General features: G+C 50.2%; 6 protein-coding genes across 6 annotated transcripts; 3 read left to right on the top strand and 3 right to left on the bottom strand.

Annotated features, from left to right (window-relative positions):
* Positions 1 to 842: 842 nt before the first annotated feature.
* On the top strand, positions 843 to 2,730 carry M431DRAFT_85155 (hypothetical protein; the record flags this gene model as incomplete). Its single annotated transcript, XM_024923521.1, has 2 exons — positions 843 to 1,419; positions 1,892 to 2,730. 2 exons carry the CDS (start codon positions 843 to 845, stop codon positions 2,728 to 2,730), a joined length of 1,416 nt encoding a protein of 471 aa, XP_024774672.1.
* Positions 2,731 to 5,498: 2,768 nt separating this feature from the next.
* Positions 5,499 to 5,814, top strand: M431DRAFT_508411 (hypothetical protein). Its single transcript, XM_024919107.1, has one exon. It carries the CDS (start codon positions 5,540 to 5,542, stop codon positions 5,726 to 5,728), a length of 189 nt encoding a protein of 62 aa, XP_024774671.1. The 5' UTR covers positions 5,499 to 5,539; the 3' UTR covers positions 5,729 to 5,814.
* Positions 5,815 to 6,633: 819 nt separating this feature from the next.
* On the bottom strand, positions 6,634 to 8,373 carry M431DRAFT_116171 (hypothetical protein; the record flags this gene model as incomplete). Its single annotated transcript, XM_024911952.1, has 1 exon — positions 6,634 to 8,373. The coding sequence occupies one exon, from the start codon at positions 8,371 to 8,373 to the stop codon at positions 6,634 to 6,636; it is 1,740 nt and encodes a 579-aa protein (XP_024774670.1).
* Positions 8,374 to 8,451: 78 nt separating this feature from the next.
* On the bottom strand, positions 8,452 to 10,110 carry M431DRAFT_85246 (hypothetical protein; the record flags this gene model as incomplete). The annotated part of the gene is made up of 2 exons (XM_024923532.1): positions 8,452 to 8,634; positions 8,734 to 10,110. 2 exons carry the CDS (start codon positions 10,108 to 10,110, stop codon positions 8,452 to 8,454), a joined length of 1,560 nt encoding a protein of 519 aa, XP_024774669.1.
* Positions 10,111 to 11,096: 986 nt separating this feature from the next.
* On the top strand, positions 11,097 to 12,010 carry M431DRAFT_495220 (hypothetical protein; the record flags this gene model as incomplete). Its single annotated transcript, XM_024917335.1, has 2 exons — positions 11,097 to 11,500; positions 11,599 to 12,010. 2 exons carry the CDS (start codon positions 11,097 to 11,099, stop codon positions 12,008 to 12,010), a joined length of 816 nt encoding a protein of 271 aa, XP_024774668.1.
* Positions 12,011 to 12,306: 296 nt separating this feature from the next.
* On the bottom strand, positions 12,307 to 15,975 carry M431DRAFT_482159 (hypothetical protein; the record flags this gene model as incomplete). The annotated part of the gene is made up of 3 exons (XM_024916019.1): positions 12,307 to 12,417; positions 12,482 to 12,760; positions 12,826 to 15,975. The coding sequence occupies 3 exons, from the start codon at positions 15,973 to 15,975 to the stop codon at positions 12,307 to 12,309; spliced, it is 3,540 nt and encodes a 1,179-aa protein (XP_024774667.1).
* Positions 15,976 to 16,899: the final 924 nt, after the last annotated feature.

Below are 16,899 nucleotides of genomic sequence, written 5' to 3'. Positions count from 1 at the left end.
AATGGACGCTTGCCAGTCGCGCGTCTTGCGAGGCCGCCACCGGTTTCGACACAAGCCTGGACGCTACACGCGGGTGGCGAGAGCTGCCCTGAAGTTGATTCAGATTAAAGCCGTAGCAAACGAACAAAGGAAATCCACTGCAAGACAGAAATGCAGAGACGAAAAATGACGGGCAGCGATATCGCAGTGACAAGGCGCAGCTAGTTGCTGAAATAGACGTCAGCCTGGACAATTAACGTTTGGATGAACAGAAAAGTCCCGGACGGCAGAAGGCAAATGCCTGGAGCCCAGTTGACATCAGGATGTGGAAATTCCAGGCAGCGCTAGCACTTCCAATCAACAACACCGCGGTGGAGCTGCTGAGGGTGAAGTTTACAGGCGCCAAAGGCTCTCCAGGGCTTGTAAGCTCTGATACAGGCGGGTGCCTAGGCGGGCCAGCTGGAAGCTAGTGGAGAGCCGCCCTAGCCTTCCGGGCTCTGGACCGTCGACCTCGTTATCGCACCCCGTGATCTCATCGATCTTGTTCTTTAAAGGACATGACACACGCAGTCATCTGTCCAAGCATCGCCCAGAGCAGGCCGCTCGCATTTTAAACCTTTTCTCTTTCATATAATCCGCTACCCTATATCTAGAGACGTTCAAACCCGACGACTTGTTCACGCATCCTGCTCCCTTAATCGTCCCTACTGTCGGCGCCTCTATCGGAGCCTCTCTCTCTTCAGCCATCTATCTACCTATCTGTATGCTCCCACGTCTGCATCCCGCCATCTGCCTGGTACTGCATATAATCAGCGCGCCATCTCACTCTCTAGCTCTAGTAGGATCCGCCAACTGCCTCCGACATGGAATGCGACATCTGCCACCGCCCGCATGACGCCCAGCGCCGGCCGTTCTTGTGCGCTGTAGATGCTCGGAACAGGATCTACGAAGGCCGCATGAAGAACCTACAGCTCATGATTGAGAACGACACGCTCAAGGCGCAGATTAACGAGCTTTTGGCTGACACCCGGCCAAACAAGCACTCCCTGGATGAGGTCATCTCACACAAGCAGGCCGCTGAGCAAAAGACTGACCAGATCCTCGCCGCCGCCGAACAGCTTCGCGGTGACATCAAGGCTGCCAGGGACGAGATCCAGGCCCGGAAGGCGGCGCTTGCTCGGCGAAAGTCCGATCTAGCCTCTGTCTCGGCCGGTCTAGCAGAGCGGAGGACCAAGCAACTCAAGGACGTAGAGAAGTCGATTTCAGTGCTCAAATTCCGATGGTCTCAAACTGCCGAGGATACGGCTTCTACTCGTACTTTCTTATGTGCGGAAGCCGTTCGGCTCTACGGTCTTAAAAGAGTCGCGAAGAAAGGCATCACGGGGCGCTACGAATATAGTCTCGGCAGGGTTCCCATTGTGGACCTTACTAGTATGGACTGTGAGTTTTCCCCATGTTTCCTTTTATTTCCATGCTTTTATCTACTTCTCTGTTCTTGTCCATCTATATAGAAGAGTATAAGGAAATAGGAGAGATATATACTCAGAAGTCAGAAGACGAGAAAAATTACATGAGAGGAAATTGATGAGAAGAAGAATGAGAAAAAATTACAGGAGAAGAAAGACAAGAGAAAGAGAGAGAAAAATGACAGGAGAAGAAAAATGAGAAAAAAATTACAGGAGAGGAAAAAGAAGAGAGAAGATAAATGACAGGAGAAGAAAGTGATGAGAGAAGATAAATGACAGGAGAAGAAAGAGAAGCGAGAAGATAAATGACAGGACAGGAAAAGAGAAGAGAGAGAGAAAATTACAGGACAGAAAAAGAGAAGAGAAAAAATGACAGGAGAAGAAAAGGGACAAGAACAGAAGAAGAAGAAAAACCCGCCCCAGGAAACCTGCTAACTCTTCCGCAGCCCTTTCGCCCGAGGTCATCTCAACCTCTCTCTCCCACGTCGCCCACGTCCTCATGCTGGTCTCCCATTACCTTTCCATCCGCCTCCCTGCCGAGATCACCCTCCCTCACCGCGATTACCCCCGACCAACCATGTTCACCATCCAAAACTCATATCGCCATGGCGATAGTATTTCCTTCCCCGGCAGTCTCGTGACTGCTCCCCTCTCTGATACCCCCTTTGCTAACTCCCACATCCCTCGACCTCGCCCTCTCTTTGTGGATAAACCACTACCGCAGCTCTCCAAGGAAGATCCCGCACACTATTCCCTGTTCCTTGAAGGCGCCACGTTGCTGGCTTATGACGTAGCCTGGCTTTGCTGTTCGCAAGGCGTGTCCGTTGGTGATAGGACTTCGTTTGAGGATATTTGCAACATGGGCCGGAACCTGTATAACCTTTTGATGAACAACCAATATTCAGGCGTCAACAACTTTTCTCCAGGAACGAATGACCATATTGGAGGCCAGAATGCCGACGAAAAGCGAACTTGGATCGGCCGTTTTGCTCATGGCACGACCTTCTACTCCCTGACTAACGACGAAGGAACCGAGTTCATCAAGTCCTTCAAGCTCCCCAACCCCTTGAAACTCGCCGATAAGCTGAAGAAGAAGCTTCTCGGAGACGCGCCCGCGCCTGATTGGGAGGTCCTTGGCGATGACGAATGGAAGGACGAAGGCTTGGCTGGAAACGGGGCGTTTGATCCAAAGGCATTGGGAAACAAGAATGGCAGTCTTGCTGATGTGAAAGACTCGCCTCGGACTAGCAACTCGAATGGGTGGATGAAGGTGAAGAGTAGATGATAGACTCTAGACCAGTATGAAATGGATGATTTTTCCCACTCCAAAGCTCCTTGTCTGGCTGTGATTCTCCATATTGGCTTTGCCACCTTTTTTTTTTTTTTTTTGTGGTAGCGTGCTGATTGCTGAACATTTTATGTTCAACTTCTTTTTGCTTTTCGTTTTTGTACTCATTCTACTTTTTTTAGCAGAAAGGCGGTTGGACAATTTATGTCCAACGTGTTATTCCCTTTGTTGTTCGTCATCTTATTGCGGTCATTCGGAGGCTGGGTAACTGAACATTTTATGTTCAGTTTCTTGTTTGTTTCGTCATCTTTGTGCTGCTCTGTTTCGGCGAGAAATAATTGAACATTTTATGTTCAACCTTGTTTTGTGGCGTGTGGTGCGTGGTGTGTGAATGTGTGTTCGTTCGTATCTGTGGATTTGCGATTGTGTCGCTTTCTTTGCGACTCTTTGTCGATGTCGTTTGGCAATTATGGTTGGTATTGATCAATTGCTAGGCTGTATCCGAATGAAGATCTTGTATTTTGTCTTCATGATTCGGCAGCGAGAGAGATGATGAATATTATCATCAAGACAGTCCGGACCCAACCGGTAGCGTATGCAGGTTGGCTGGCTGGTTGGTTGGTCCTGTTTTCTCTCTTGTTCAGATGAGCGAGCTTGGTTTGTTTGTGGTTGCCATAGCTCGTCGTCTTTGGTTTGTCCATGGGGTTGGTCATAGCCTGCTCCCAATTCGCGAGATTCTTGTCTCTCCCGTTTAGGGCCAATCCAGTGTGAGGCTATCACAAAGGAGGGCAGCCAGACACTTGTTTGTCATGACCTGCTCCCAATTCGCGAGGTTATGTTTTCTCCCGTTTGGGGCCAGTCCAGTGTGAAGATTTCACAAAGGAGGGCAGCCAGACAAATTTTCCCCAGGCAATGTTGTTCTCGGATGATGACTCGTTCGAAAGGTTGTAGGAGTGCCAGCAACCTGCTCCCAATTCGCGAGATTCTTTTCCCTCGCGTTTGGGGCCGGTCCTTTCGGAGGGCGGGCTGTGGCGTTTGCTCCAGATTGTTCGTAATTCTTAAAGTGCGAAGTTCCTTGATCGGTGAAATCATCCAAGAGGCAGCCATGTGTGACTCGTTACCAATTCGAGGGATTCTTTTATCCTCCCGTTTGGTGCCAATCCTTGCGGAGGGCAGTCACGACTGATTTGTCCAAGTCGCAAGGCAAAAGATTGGTTGCCTTGGATTGGTTGGTTCCCAGCGTAATGATTGGTTCAGCTGGAGGTGGCAGACATCAGACCAGAATGAAGTAAGTCTGCTCAACTCAATGGTAACTCAGTGAACTTTGGTTAGAAAGTTGAAACATGTTTTGAGTTGTGTCCATAGAGGATCAGTCCTGGTATGAGGTCGATGTCCGCCACCGTGTGAAAAATAACCCAAGAGATTAGATGACGCTCATGATATAGAGAAGTTTGGCGTCTCTAATCTCTGGTATTCCAAGTTTCCTTTTGTTGCCGAGATGTGAAAGAGTGTGATTTCATCTCTGGCAAGTCCCCGTTTTTGTGTGTCGTATGGTGATATGTGATTCGACACAGAGCTGAGAATCATCGTGCAGATGAATGTGATTGAAGTCAGATGATTGCGTGATATCTGATGATTCTCAGTGTTTGGGAGGGTCAGATGCGAAATATCGATTCGATGTTGATATAATCTCTGACCCTCCCAAGTTCCCCATTGACAATATGTGTGATTGTAGGAGGATCAGGCCATGAGAATAATGGATGGGCCCGATCTCTCTTCGTTCGATTCGCACGGTTTTCCTCGATAAAGTTGTATGAAAATGTCTCCGGTTTTGTTTGTCAGAGGGTAGAAAGGTAAATGAATCGTGATACCCTCTGACAAAAATGTGCGAATGCGAATGTTTTCCCCAATTTTGTGCGTCAAGGGCGAGAGAGCGATATTTGGTTTGGCCCTCGACACACTAGACAGGAATCTTGCAAGGCTTGGGTGATGTAAGTGAAGCCTGATGATAGTGATAATATTTGCGTTTATCCCCTGTCACTATCATGTGCAGATTCCATGTCTCATTCTCGAAAACAAGATCATCGTCGGATCACAACTGCGAGCCTTGCGGTTTTGCAGTCGCCATGTGATTTGGTTGGTCTGGTCTGGTCTGGTCTGGTCTGGTCTGGTCTGGTCTGGTCTGGTTTGAAGATGTACTGAAGAAGTACTGAAGAAGTACTGAAGAAGTATGATGTATGAAGAAGATGATGTATAAAGAAGAAATACTTCATACGAAGCTGTGATTTTTTGTTTGTGTGTGTGAATTGGAGAAAAACTCCAATTAAAGAGGCATCCCATGTGAGATGGCATTTTGTGTCATGAAGTGTTTCGCTCGAAGTCGCGGATCGTATGCCGAAACACTTCGGAAGTGGTAGTTTGTTTGTTTGTAGAATTACTCCATATGAAGTGGTATTGTGGTTGTGGAAAGAGTCTTCATGAAGAGTCGCCACAATACCCCATATGTATAGTAATGTGATTGTGGAAATACTCCATAAAGGAGCGGCTGTTTTGTGTGGAAGTGCTCCATGCGAAGGAGCATTTCGTGTGAAGTAGCTGCGTTGTTCAAGGCGGCAGCTTTCGAAATTGTGTGTAATCAAACGGTGACCAAACCGTAACCAACCCAATAATCCTCCTAAATCTTGCCCTCAAGAGTGTTCATGTCCCTGTCATCAACGCGATATGAATTGAAGAGTTGCGGATGGACAGAGACATGAATGCGAACAGGAAAGCAAAGCTTCAGCTGAAGTTGGATTGACGAAGTAAGATGTATCAGAAAATAGCTGATGCTGGCTTCTGCTTTTGCTTCGCTTTCCCGATCGCGGTGCTGACTGAATGTTCGTCGAAAGCACATCGTAGAATGAAAATTGTCGACGTGCTTCGACATCATTACAAAGTGAAATGCAAGCGAATAAGTAATTCGGATTGTCCTCGCTTGCGATTCCAACTATTGTAATGATCCCCGAATTTGTCCTAGATGTCGAATGGTGTAAACTGATGTCGACATCTTTAGACGTCTTGGGAAAGACTGCGGCGATAGACGACTGGATATAAAGAAGATCATCTGTGCCGACTGTGATTGGTTGCGTCTTTCCCAAGAAGTGGCGAGCCCCTTTCCGTTTGGCTTGACTGAGCAATGAATTCGATGACAAAGGTGAGCAAAGCCAAGAATGCTGCATAGGTATATGTCATGTTGCTCGTCAAGAAGAAAGAATAAGGTCCCAACGGAAACAAGTCCTCGAAAGAAGGGGCTCTGGTTACATATCATCAATATGGACGAAACGTTTCCAACAAAAACCACAAGCAAAGAAAGTGATATATGAGTGTGCGTGTTTTTGTTGAATCGCTTGTCCAAAAATAGCAATTAAAGCTCTCGGTGATGGTCGTAAAAGAAAGTGCCGAAACATATCCTCACAATATGTGTAGATTGACAGAGGGCGAATGAAGCAAATTGGTCGGCGAAATATGAATCAAGAGTATTCGCGTCCAAGTCTCTGACAGAAGACATTTTGCTCGGTGCCCAAAAACCATCTGAATCCCTCAAGAGAGCCAAGCTCAGCTGCTTTTCCCGGTTGTTTTCCAATATGATTGTCTTGTGTGTGTCAAAAAAAAGAAAAAGAATGTTCGACACGGTTGCGCTCAGCTCCAAAAGTAAGAAGAGGAGTGATTCGACCTGCGCAGACAAGATTCTCAAAACTTTGAAACGAAAGAAAGCAGTCGGAGCCCAAAGCCGGAAAACAAGAAAAGAAAAAAAGAAAAAAGCAGTCGTCGAGCTCGAAATTGCTGTCCATCGTAGTATCATCGAATATTAAAAATTAAAAATTAATATTAAAAATTAGTCGGAAAGAATGAGCCCCATGCTCATCTTTCGTCTGCGTTGCCTTCACGCACAAAACCTCGCCGAGCCTCACTGTCTCGAATCGCCTTCATAACGGCAGGCGAAGCGAGCATCACCCTCGCCGCTCCTTCATCTTCGGCATCCACTCCACCATCAGCGTCACTTCCAGCGCGAGACATGGCATGGAAGGACTGCGGAGATCGGAGAACACTCTCTCTCTCCGCGGCGTCTGGTGAGCGAATGAGAGCCGAAGACTTCTGCGGTCGCTTGGGGTGAAAAATGGAAGCAGGTTGGCGCCTCCTCATGACGTTGCGCAGATCCCTTGCCAGGCTTTCTTCCTTCTGCTTCCTCACAGCCTCTGGGTCGGGATTATTGGCTTGCTGCGGCAACGGGGTCATGGGGGCGGGAGTCGCGGGCAGAACAAGATTTCCGCCAGGGAGAATAAGTCCTCCCATCCTGATAGGCGCGACCTCAACCTGAACCACTCGGTTTGGCTCGGGGGTTATCGCAATCGCCGGTACGTTGTCTGGAGCCGGGGTCTCAGTCGTCGGTAGTTGCTCTTCAGCAACTTCTCCAGAGGCCAGGGTGGTGTCGTCTTCGGGGGACTCGGAACTACCCGCCTGGTTATGGTCCTCTGGAGCTGGCTCTTGCGCCTCCGTGACTGAGTCCGGTCCAGAAACAGAATCTCTTGAGGCTGGATCCTCTTCCGAAAGTTCGTCAGCGGCGCTTTCGGTCGTAGGATTGCCTTCGATTGTCCGGGAATTGTCGAACAGCTGGTTCAACGAAAGATTGGTGGCAGCACCAGAGTCAGACGCGTTCACCATGTCAGGGGGAAATGCCCATAAGGGCACGTCGCCCGAGTCAAGCGAAGTCGATCTCGATCGCGAGGAAAGTGACAATCGGTCTGGTGACATGCCGAGCAGGGCGGCCATTAAATCCCTTTCTTCAAAGGCGGCCCACATCTCATCCTCGAGGGAAGGTCCAGGCGAGGCTACCACGAGTAGCTCACCTCCCTCCGAGCCTCTTGGGGACATGCTGCGTGTCGTCAAACCGTCAGACACGACGCCCTGCTCATTCCAATCTTCATCATCGTCTCCCATGTACGGCAGTTGCGGGGGCAATGCCTCATGCTGGAGAGTATCCGGAACAGCATCCGGAACAATGTCGTCGACGGGCTCTTCGGGTTCCGCCATCTCGATGACGGGGGGGATTGGCCCGTTGAGCTCCATCGTGTTGTCGGTGGGGGGAGTTGACTCCTCCGGCTCTGCCATGTCAATGACGATGACAGGGGGAATTGGCCTTTGGAGGTCCACCATTGCGACATCTTCCTGGGATAGTTGCTGGTCCGTGATGATGACGTTGCCGACATCCAAAGTAAGAGTCAACTGAGCCAAAGCTGCAGTTATAAACTCTACCTCGGGGTCGGACCCGCTGCCACTCAGGTCCATGGAGATCATGTCTTCATCCAAGCTAGAATCCCGAAGGACGCATGGATCGAAGAACATGGAGAATGGCTCCACGATGGTGACCGAGTCGTCGTCAGAATCGGAAGCTGGAGTCGGGATCCAATCCGCGTCTCGCATTTCTTCGTCATCGTCCAACGCTTTGGCGTCGGGAACTGCTGTTTCGGCGTCCACAACAAGGGTATCCAGCCACGCCTCGAACTCCTCAAAAGAAGCATCGGTGGTGAAGGCTTGGTCCGCTTGGGTGGTGACGCCGGCGAGGAGATCGTCCATCTTGCGATCTAGGAGGTCGGGGTCCATGTTGGCGTACTCATTATCCCCCAGGAGTGTCTCGTAGTCAGCGACTGATAAGAGGTCAGGCTGAAAGTCGTGCCCATCCTACTGGGCCTCGACAACAGGCTGAGCACTCTCGACAACAGGCGACAATGACATGTATCCGCGGGTATCGTAGTGGCAACCAGGTACCTGACCAGCAGGAGACCGTGGGGCCACAACTTCCAATGGCAGGATAGGCTCCGGTGGGTTGGAGTATCCGCGGGTATCGTAATGGTAACCAGGTTCCTGACAAGCAGGAGACCGTGGGGCCAAAACTTCCAATGGCAGGATAGGCTCCGATGGGTTGGAGTAGCCACATGTAGATGTAATAAAGAGGCCAGGTACTATTCCCTCAAGGGGATCCGCGTCAGTCATCTCAACGTCGAACTCCTCCTCATACGAGGTCTTGTCCTCCGTGAGGCCTTCACCTTCATCAGCCTCAAATGAGACCTCCAGTTCCTCGGTGAAACCTTCACCTTCGTCAGCCTCAAATGAGACCTCCGGTTCGTCGGTTTGGACTGCGTGGATGTTGAGCAGGCCGTTGCCTTCCTCCTCGTAAGAGGTCTCAGGTTCCTGGGCCGCTTCGGGTACCGTGGCGCTCGACTCGGACACTGGGCCGTGGCCGTCCTCCACAAATGTGGACTCGGGATCCTCGGCGAAGCTTTCGCCATACTTCTCATACGAGATCTCTGGTTCCTGGGCTTGGGTGTCGATATACAGCGGGCTTTCGCCGTCGTCAACCACAGATGCGATCTCGGGTTCCTGGGCCAAGCTTTCACCGTACTCCTCAGATGAGGACTCGGGTTCCTTCGCTTTGCTGTCTTCTTCATCTCCGACTAGAAATCCGCTGGTAGTCTTGGTCTTGACGTCTTCTGCGACGTTGTCCGACTCGGGAACAGTGGGCCAAGCAGAAACCTGAACCACCGGGGTGGGGGTCTCTCTTGACTGAGGCACTGGTTCGCTGTCGAATGGCGTTGGCTTTGGATCGTTAAGCTGCGCAGCGGCGATTCTCTCTGCTTCCTTTGCTGCCATGATTTCTGCACGGCACTCCTTCACAAACTTCTTCAATCGTGCCCGAGATTGCTCCTGCTCTTCGATGGAGGTCTTCACCAAACGGCGCGGTCGCTTATCCCGAAAGATAGCTTCAATTCCAGCTTGGTTAATGCCGAGAGGAGGGCGAGATAGTCTCAGGATGAATGTCGGGTTTCCGGAGGCGGCAAGGAGCCGGATCATGGCGCGATCGCCGGGTGATCCTAGCTGCATGGGCGAGTAGCATTTGACGACATATTCCAGGTCGAGTTCGAACTCCATGGCATCATGGATTCGGCGGATTATGGCGTTGGCGGCAAGACGAAGAACCCCCATCAGTCCGACCCACATTGTCAAGACAATGAAAGGGAAGGCCATCAGGAACCACGCGAGAAATGCAAAGTCAATCGCGAGATCGACTTCGCGACGTAGGTCAGCTGTCGCGGCGGCCCAGGGCTTCCAAAGCCAAAGCAGTGAAAGCCAGGACATGGCGGCGACAACAAAGTTCTTGTCCGGGGCAAATGCTACAACAAAGGAGAGGTAGATGAGAACCGATGGCCACAAGGCGGTGACCAGTTTCGTAAACAAGCACACAATGAGGAGGGAAGCCCAGATGGGCAGGAAGATAGCGGGATCGCCAAGGGAGGGGGACTTGGGATACGGAACGAGGGTGAAAATGGTAGAAAACTCCATCTTGTCTGTCAGAATTGTGAGGTTTGTTCGTTCGCTTTGTGTGCGTTTGTGTGATACTTTGATGTGATGATGGTAACTTGAAGAAGGAAGAGAAGAAGAGGAAAAGAAAAGTTGGGGGGCGGGGGTTTTGTTATTTTTTTCTAGGCAGCTGTGGGCACATGATTTCACTTTTTTCTGACCAATTGAGCGCGTTGCAGTGAATTCGTTGTTGATTTTGCGTGGCGGACTGCTCGCCAGCTGGCGAGTCGATAGGGCAGAAGCTCAGCATGGCCTCACTTTTTCCTCACTACAGCTGGCCGTAGGTGAACCCAAACGCGGTGACTGACGCGAGAACATCAGACGAAAACCAATTGATGGCCAGGCAACGTCACCGCGTCCGCGCTCTTTCGTGTTGTTGAAATTTTGTGTGGCAGCGAGACGGCATAACCACCGTCTAAGGCTTGGTGTTTTGGACTCTAGATGTTCTGTCAGGTCACTCACTCATATCCAACACAGCCATGAAAATAGAGCAATTCAAGAAAATTCAATGACTCACCTAGAATCCTCTAAGCCTTCAATAGTATAATTTTTTTCATCCCATAATTCCCAATATTTTATAGTTTTGCAATGCCGTCCAATTGTGTCGTCAATCTGCGTGTCATGTCGTTGAATCAAGCTCGCACCTGTGTAACCCCCACTCTCCTGATCAGCTCCTGTCGTCAAGATACCAGATCCGGCTATTGGCAATGCACTAACTGACTTTGTACATCTCAGACAAACAGGGGTCTCAGTGAGGGGCCGCGCTTTCCACTATGGTAATCTCTCTGCCCAATGCAGCTTCTCCTGACAATATGAGCCCAATAAAAATAAGAATAAAAAATCACAGGCGTCGGCACTGGCACTGACTGACTGACTGACGGCATCTCGCTGTCCTCTTATACTCGCTGCCGATTTCTCACGGCTTCAGTCACCTTCAGCCTAGCCGCTATTCACCAGCACCGCTCATCATGGAAGACTCAACTGTTGACGCGGCTGCCCGCCCGCTTCGCATCGCCGCAGTCGTGTCCTTTGTCCCGTCTTTCGCTCTCTGCATCGCCCACGGCGTCTTGTCGCATAATCCCGTTCCGGCGGTTGGCCTGGTGCCTCAAGCCGTGTCTGTCGTCACCTCGATCGCGCTTCTTCGCACCGCAGGCCACAGACAGGAGGCTGATGTCGAGTCCATCGAGTCTGAAGGCCACAGCGGCATTTCTATTCGCGCTGTCCTAACTCATCCCATCGTTGTTTTTATTCACGATGTCGTGCTTGCTGCTGCCCTCATGATCGTTCTCGTCTTTACATGGACCCATCACGGCCGTTCGGCTTCACTAAGTATGCTTGCTGCTTATGCTACGCTGCCTATTCTGACAAGCTTGTATGTCCCACGCCCTTTCAAAATGCTTGAATCTCTATTCTAGCATAGCCGTATCTGGCTGGTTCTTTGCATGATCGAAGCTAACATGTGCCGGACAGCTTCTGCCATCTCTTCGCTGCGGCTCTAGCCATCTATCAAGGGTTCGCTATTCACGGCCTCTTACAGTGGGTTGCCTGGCAAATTCTTCCTCCAGATTGTCCAAACTGCGAGCACCACCTGCGACCTTCCTCATTGCCCGAGATTCCTTGGTTCCAGAGCGTTAAGAATTTGAACTTGGGTCTAAGATTTCCGTGGCGTCGTAGTGATGCACCCTTGCTCGCCCCCTTGCTGGCAGAAGACGATCCTGAGCGCTACCGCGACGACCCTGAAGACGACGTGACTCCGCTGCAGCCAGAGGCAGTTGAGGTGCGATCAAAGAGGAACCGTAAGAACAACGCCACTCCCGCACCATCCAACGAAGCCCTGGAACCCGTCCTGACGACAGGGGACTTACTCGACAGCAGTAACTAACCTGGATCAAGGACAACACTTTTAAACACTGCAACGCAGCAGGATCTACCATGAAGACAGTGGCCAATATTCCCGGGGTCACCGTCATGCTATGGCATTTGCGTCTGTGGTTGCATTTTACTTCACGAGTTTTATTTCTTATGAATGGGAATCCTTTGGGGCGCAATTCGTTTGAGGGAGTTATTATCATTTTTACAGATACCTTAGTTAGATTAGCCACCGTCATTTCCTCATAGACCATGGTCTTGCTTGCTAGAAAATTATATGATATCCATTCTTTTGGACCGAATTTATTATTATACCTCAGTCTCAATCCCAGCCTCCTTGTTTCTGTGATCAAGCAAAGAAGTAACACTATCTTCCACCTTGTCCACCTTGTGCTTCACCCATTTCGCAGTTCGGGGCACCTGTACCAGGGGGTTAGCTAATCGTTTCCTCTGAAGCTGGCATATTCTGGTGATTTTGTCTTACCTTCCATTGCATAAGGCCCCGATGCTGTCTGTGTAGGGCTTTATCTCTCTTTTTATAATCCCGGACTTGGTCTATGGGGCCCTGCTTATGGCCCGCGCTACCATCCGGTATGTACTCATCCTCATCAGAGCTATCGCTATCACTTGAGATTTCTTCATCCACAATCCCTGCGGCTCTTTCCATGTCGTCGTCTCTAAGATTATCTCTTGCAGCATCGATTACTTCAACAACATCTCGAATATGCTCGCTGCTATTAGCCCATTGGGAATGCGCAGCGCCCTATTAGACTGTTAGAGATCTCTTCTTCTCATACAGGGTAGTTTGAAATCAGGGTATCAACTTACCATCCCCGGCCAAAATGTGACCTTGATACTGAGCGTCCCAATTCTTTCTCCGCATTGGTCCAGGCAGCACGATGTTGCCCTCTTGAAATCGCCTTTCCAGATTGGCAGGTCAAGTATCAAATTCTCCCCATCCGGAATGTCTTTCAACCAGCACACACTGAAAGCGGACACTTTGTCTCCCAGCACTTTCTTGTCTTTGAAAGCAATAGACAAACAGCCGCTGTATCGTTTCTGGACAGCCAGAGTGAGAGGCCGATCCTTGCTCGTCGCCCACGTCGCCTCTCCAGATCCGCGAGAATACATTTTGCCGGTGCTGATGTCAGTTCTCAGCTTCAGTTTCGCGTATCTCAAGTCCTCCGGACAATCCGAGCTCGTTGCGACAGGCTGCACATTCACTGTGCCATACTGCCATCCGATGAGGTTGCGCGGCGCTTGAAGTTGGACGCTGCGCCATACCATGGACAGTCTGATCTTTCCATAGCCAATGCCTCCGGATATGGGCCAGAAGCCATTTCTCTGAGAGCGTTCCTTAAACACTTCGCTCAGAGGCAGATGGACGATGCCCAATAGTGGATCGTCCTCGTGCAACCTGGCATCCCTCACGGAGACATAGACTTCGCAAGACCTCCAGTCTCGAATGAAGCGCTCGCAAATTGCGTTGAAAAAGGGCTTTGTGTTTTGCGGCTTGGTTCGCGTTTTGTAGGTTTTCTTGTGGTTAACAATTACGGTGCAATAAGCACTGGGCAGGCCCTCTCCAGTCTCTTCGTCGCTTGCATTCCCATCCTTGTCCTTCAAACTTTTGTTTAGTGAGGGAACTTCGAGTCCGGTGATATTGTGAATCTGCAGACTGAGGATGCCACTTGGATATCCGTCTGGCGGCGGAGCCGATATGATCATCGCATCTTGCTCCGACTTCATTTCCTGCATCTTCTGCTGCTCTAGCTCGCTATCATCACGATCAGATGATGAATGCTTGAGCATGGCTTCTCGAAGTTTCCGCTCGCAGCTGTTGCTGACTTTTTCTTCAAGCTGCTTCATTGATCTGACTTCTGGGTCGTGAGTCTGCTTCTCAAATTGACATTTTTGAAGTCTTGCTTTTGAGAAGTATCCAACACTCCACTCGAGTTTCCCCGGCATGTCGTGGCCAGATTTCAGTGCTCTGAATCCATCTGTACGTTGCCACATGCGCCCGTTCGACTCTTCGTTTTGCATCAGCTCTTTGAGGTCAACCTCGATTCTCCCGAGGTCGTCATCCGCCGTAAATCGATCAGAGTCCCAAAGCTGAATGCGGAGTCTTTCGTTGATGTTTAGCTCTTCAGGGGTGACTGGCACAAAACAAGTCTCATCCCAGTATGGTTCCATTTCAGATAGTAAAATGCGCGTGCTCCAGAGAACCTTGCCAAATTTCGCCCATCCAACAGACACATATGGATCTGAACTGGAGTCTTTGATAAGTGGTATGCCTGAATCTCCTATTTTGAAGTCGTAACCACCCTTGATATTGACCATAAGAACACCTTTGGCGTATGTGTCCTTTTTGAAGTCATCACCAGCGAGCATATCTTTGAGATCTAGCGTGAGACTCTTTGGAGCGACATACTGCGCCATGGCTGCGTCAACCGCCGACTGCACGAAATTGCTTATGAAGGGTACATCCATAAGATTCAAGGCATGCTTGTTCAGGGGCACACAGCTCAAATCCACTTTTGGTTGCCCGAGCAGTGTTAGAGTACAGAGATCGAAAAATGGGGGATCAGGCGTCAGCTGCAGGCGCAACCTCATGGTGCCAACTGCTCCATGCAAATCAACCCAGACGGGTATCTTCAAGTTTCCAGGCAGATAAAAGGCCAAGTAGAGATGCATGTTTTTGCTTCGCTCCTTGAATGATTTGCTGGTTGATCGAGTCCTGTATGCAAAAGCGACCTCCAGGTTGATAAAATCACCTTCCTCAGCTGCCATGCCCCGAGAAGTGGACTTGTCGCTTTTGCTGTCAGGCTCTTCCTCTTCACCCAGCTCCGAGTTGCTGCGACTGTTCTTATCCTTGTGTGAGATAATCTTCCCATCTTCCGTTACGGCTTGTGCAGCGGCTCCAGTGGGCAGCCATCGAACGCCGAGGATGCGCAGCGATTCGCTGCCTTGGCCAATATCTTCCACGCTGACCATGCGTATCATTTTGGGCAAGGAGGCTTGCATGACATCTTCAAGCGTGTCTGCCAGGCTGGTAAAGAGGTCGGGGTTGATGAGCGGCCATACTGAGCTCAGCAAGGAATTGAGCCACAAGGTAGTCTCCCTTTCGTATTTCTTGACTTCGCGGTTCATCTGCCGGCGCTGAGAGCGCCAGATCTCGTCTTGGATTGCGCTGTCGACCTTTTTGGCCGTCCAATCCCTCACACCGAAGATGAAGACACCAAATATCCCTGCGCTAACAGTAACCAGAGCAAGCCACGGTAAAAACCGTTGAGCAACAGCTTTCCATCCTCCATCTTGATGCGCATTTGTAAAAATTACTTCGCGAATAATGAAGGCGGTAACCAAGATGCCGCATGCACCGGCTAAAGAAATCGCAAACCCGCGGCTGCTCGCAGCAACGACTTCCTTGCGTAAGAAATCGAGGTCCGGTGGCGGGAATTGATTCATCAAAGCATGGTGTTTCTCTTGTGAACCGTCTTGTTCCTTGCGTAGTTCGGCATCAGACTTGTTCTTCTCATCTATACCACTCGATGTTCTTTTTGCTTGTTCAAATGGGTCCTCGTTCACGTCCAGTTCTTTGAGGGCACTGTCAGTGAAGTCGTGAATCTTCACAGGGAGATGAGTGACGGGATCCGTGACCTCGCGTTCCGCCCTTTCTTTCTTGGAATCCTTGTTCTTTTTTCGTGGATTGATTGCGGCAGGATCAACTTGCGATGTATCCTGGATAGATGCCTCGTCGTTGCCAGACTGAAGATCTTCTACTTCGTCATCGGGACTCCAAGCTTCTCTTTCTTCGGTCTGAGAAGGACGTTGGTCCGGGCCGTCTATATCGCTGTTTAATGCATCTTGCTGTCTCGCCTCCCTTTCCTCTCTGTATTTCGATATGGTAGGAATCGGGTGTCGTTCGCTATATGGAGCTTCGTAGCGACGGGCGTGCTCCACATCTTCTTTGCCAGCCATTATGAAGCTCTACACATCGCAGCTGGTGGGAGAGATTTCTTTGTGCAAACCACACGCGTATACATGAGATGAATTTTTAATGATCAATTATTTGATTCGAATTTACTTTATAACTACATGCCATTGAGTTCCGTACTTTTCAAATCGCCGATTTGACTCTGGATGACGGCATGGCGAATAAAGATGGACATGGCTGGGCATTTATCACTACTACGTCATCCGCCTCTAAAGACTGACCACTCCCCACATTGTCGCACAGCGCAGACCGGGAACTGCTCAATGCAATTACGTTTGTGCTGCCGCTCAGTGGCTAATGCCGAGACACCTAAAAGAGCCAGCAAACTACAATTGGCCTTCCATTGACGTTGAATTTACGGGGGAACGTCATTCATTCATGCGACGCCTGGAGGTCAAACTGCCGCCCGCAATGCGCTGTCAGGATCCTCCAAGCAGAGTAGCGGCGAATACGAAGCCACGGCCATCACATACCCAGTGGGAGGTAGGCAGAGCCAAAAATAACAAAAAGCACCGCTTGGACTGAACTCGCTTCCCCCTCAATAATTTTGCACGTTCCATCGGTTACATCTGGTAGCTTTGCTGATCATCCTTGTCGTCGCAAACGGAGGCCTTTTGAGCCGAAGCCGCCCTGAAGCCGCCCTGATGATCCTCGAGTCGACAGGCATTGCTCTACTAAGGTAACGGTATTGTGGACCGGCTGCGCATCGAGGGTGACCAAGTCGTGTCCAGCGTCTGGTCCAGCGTCTGGTCTACTACCTAGTAGGCGACGAGCATATCGGGGTGTGTTTTGCGTTATGCCGCACGAAGTTTTGACGCTTCCTCCTCGTCCTTCTCTTACGCGCTATAACCTGTACATTGTACTTCGTATTCGGTTTGTCATCGTGAGCAGGGCGGCATTGAGTAGCA

The sequence above is a fragment of the Trichoderma harzianum genome (genome assembly GCF_003025095.1).
Source record: "Trichoderma harzianum CBS 226.95 unplaced genomic scaffold M431scaffold_6, whole genome shotgun sequence".
Taxonomy (NCBI): Eukaryota; Fungi; Ascomycota; class Sordariomycetes; order Hypocreales; family Hypocreaceae; genus Trichoderma; species Trichoderma harzianum.
This window is presented reverse-complemented; position numbering and strand designations above follow the sequence as displayed.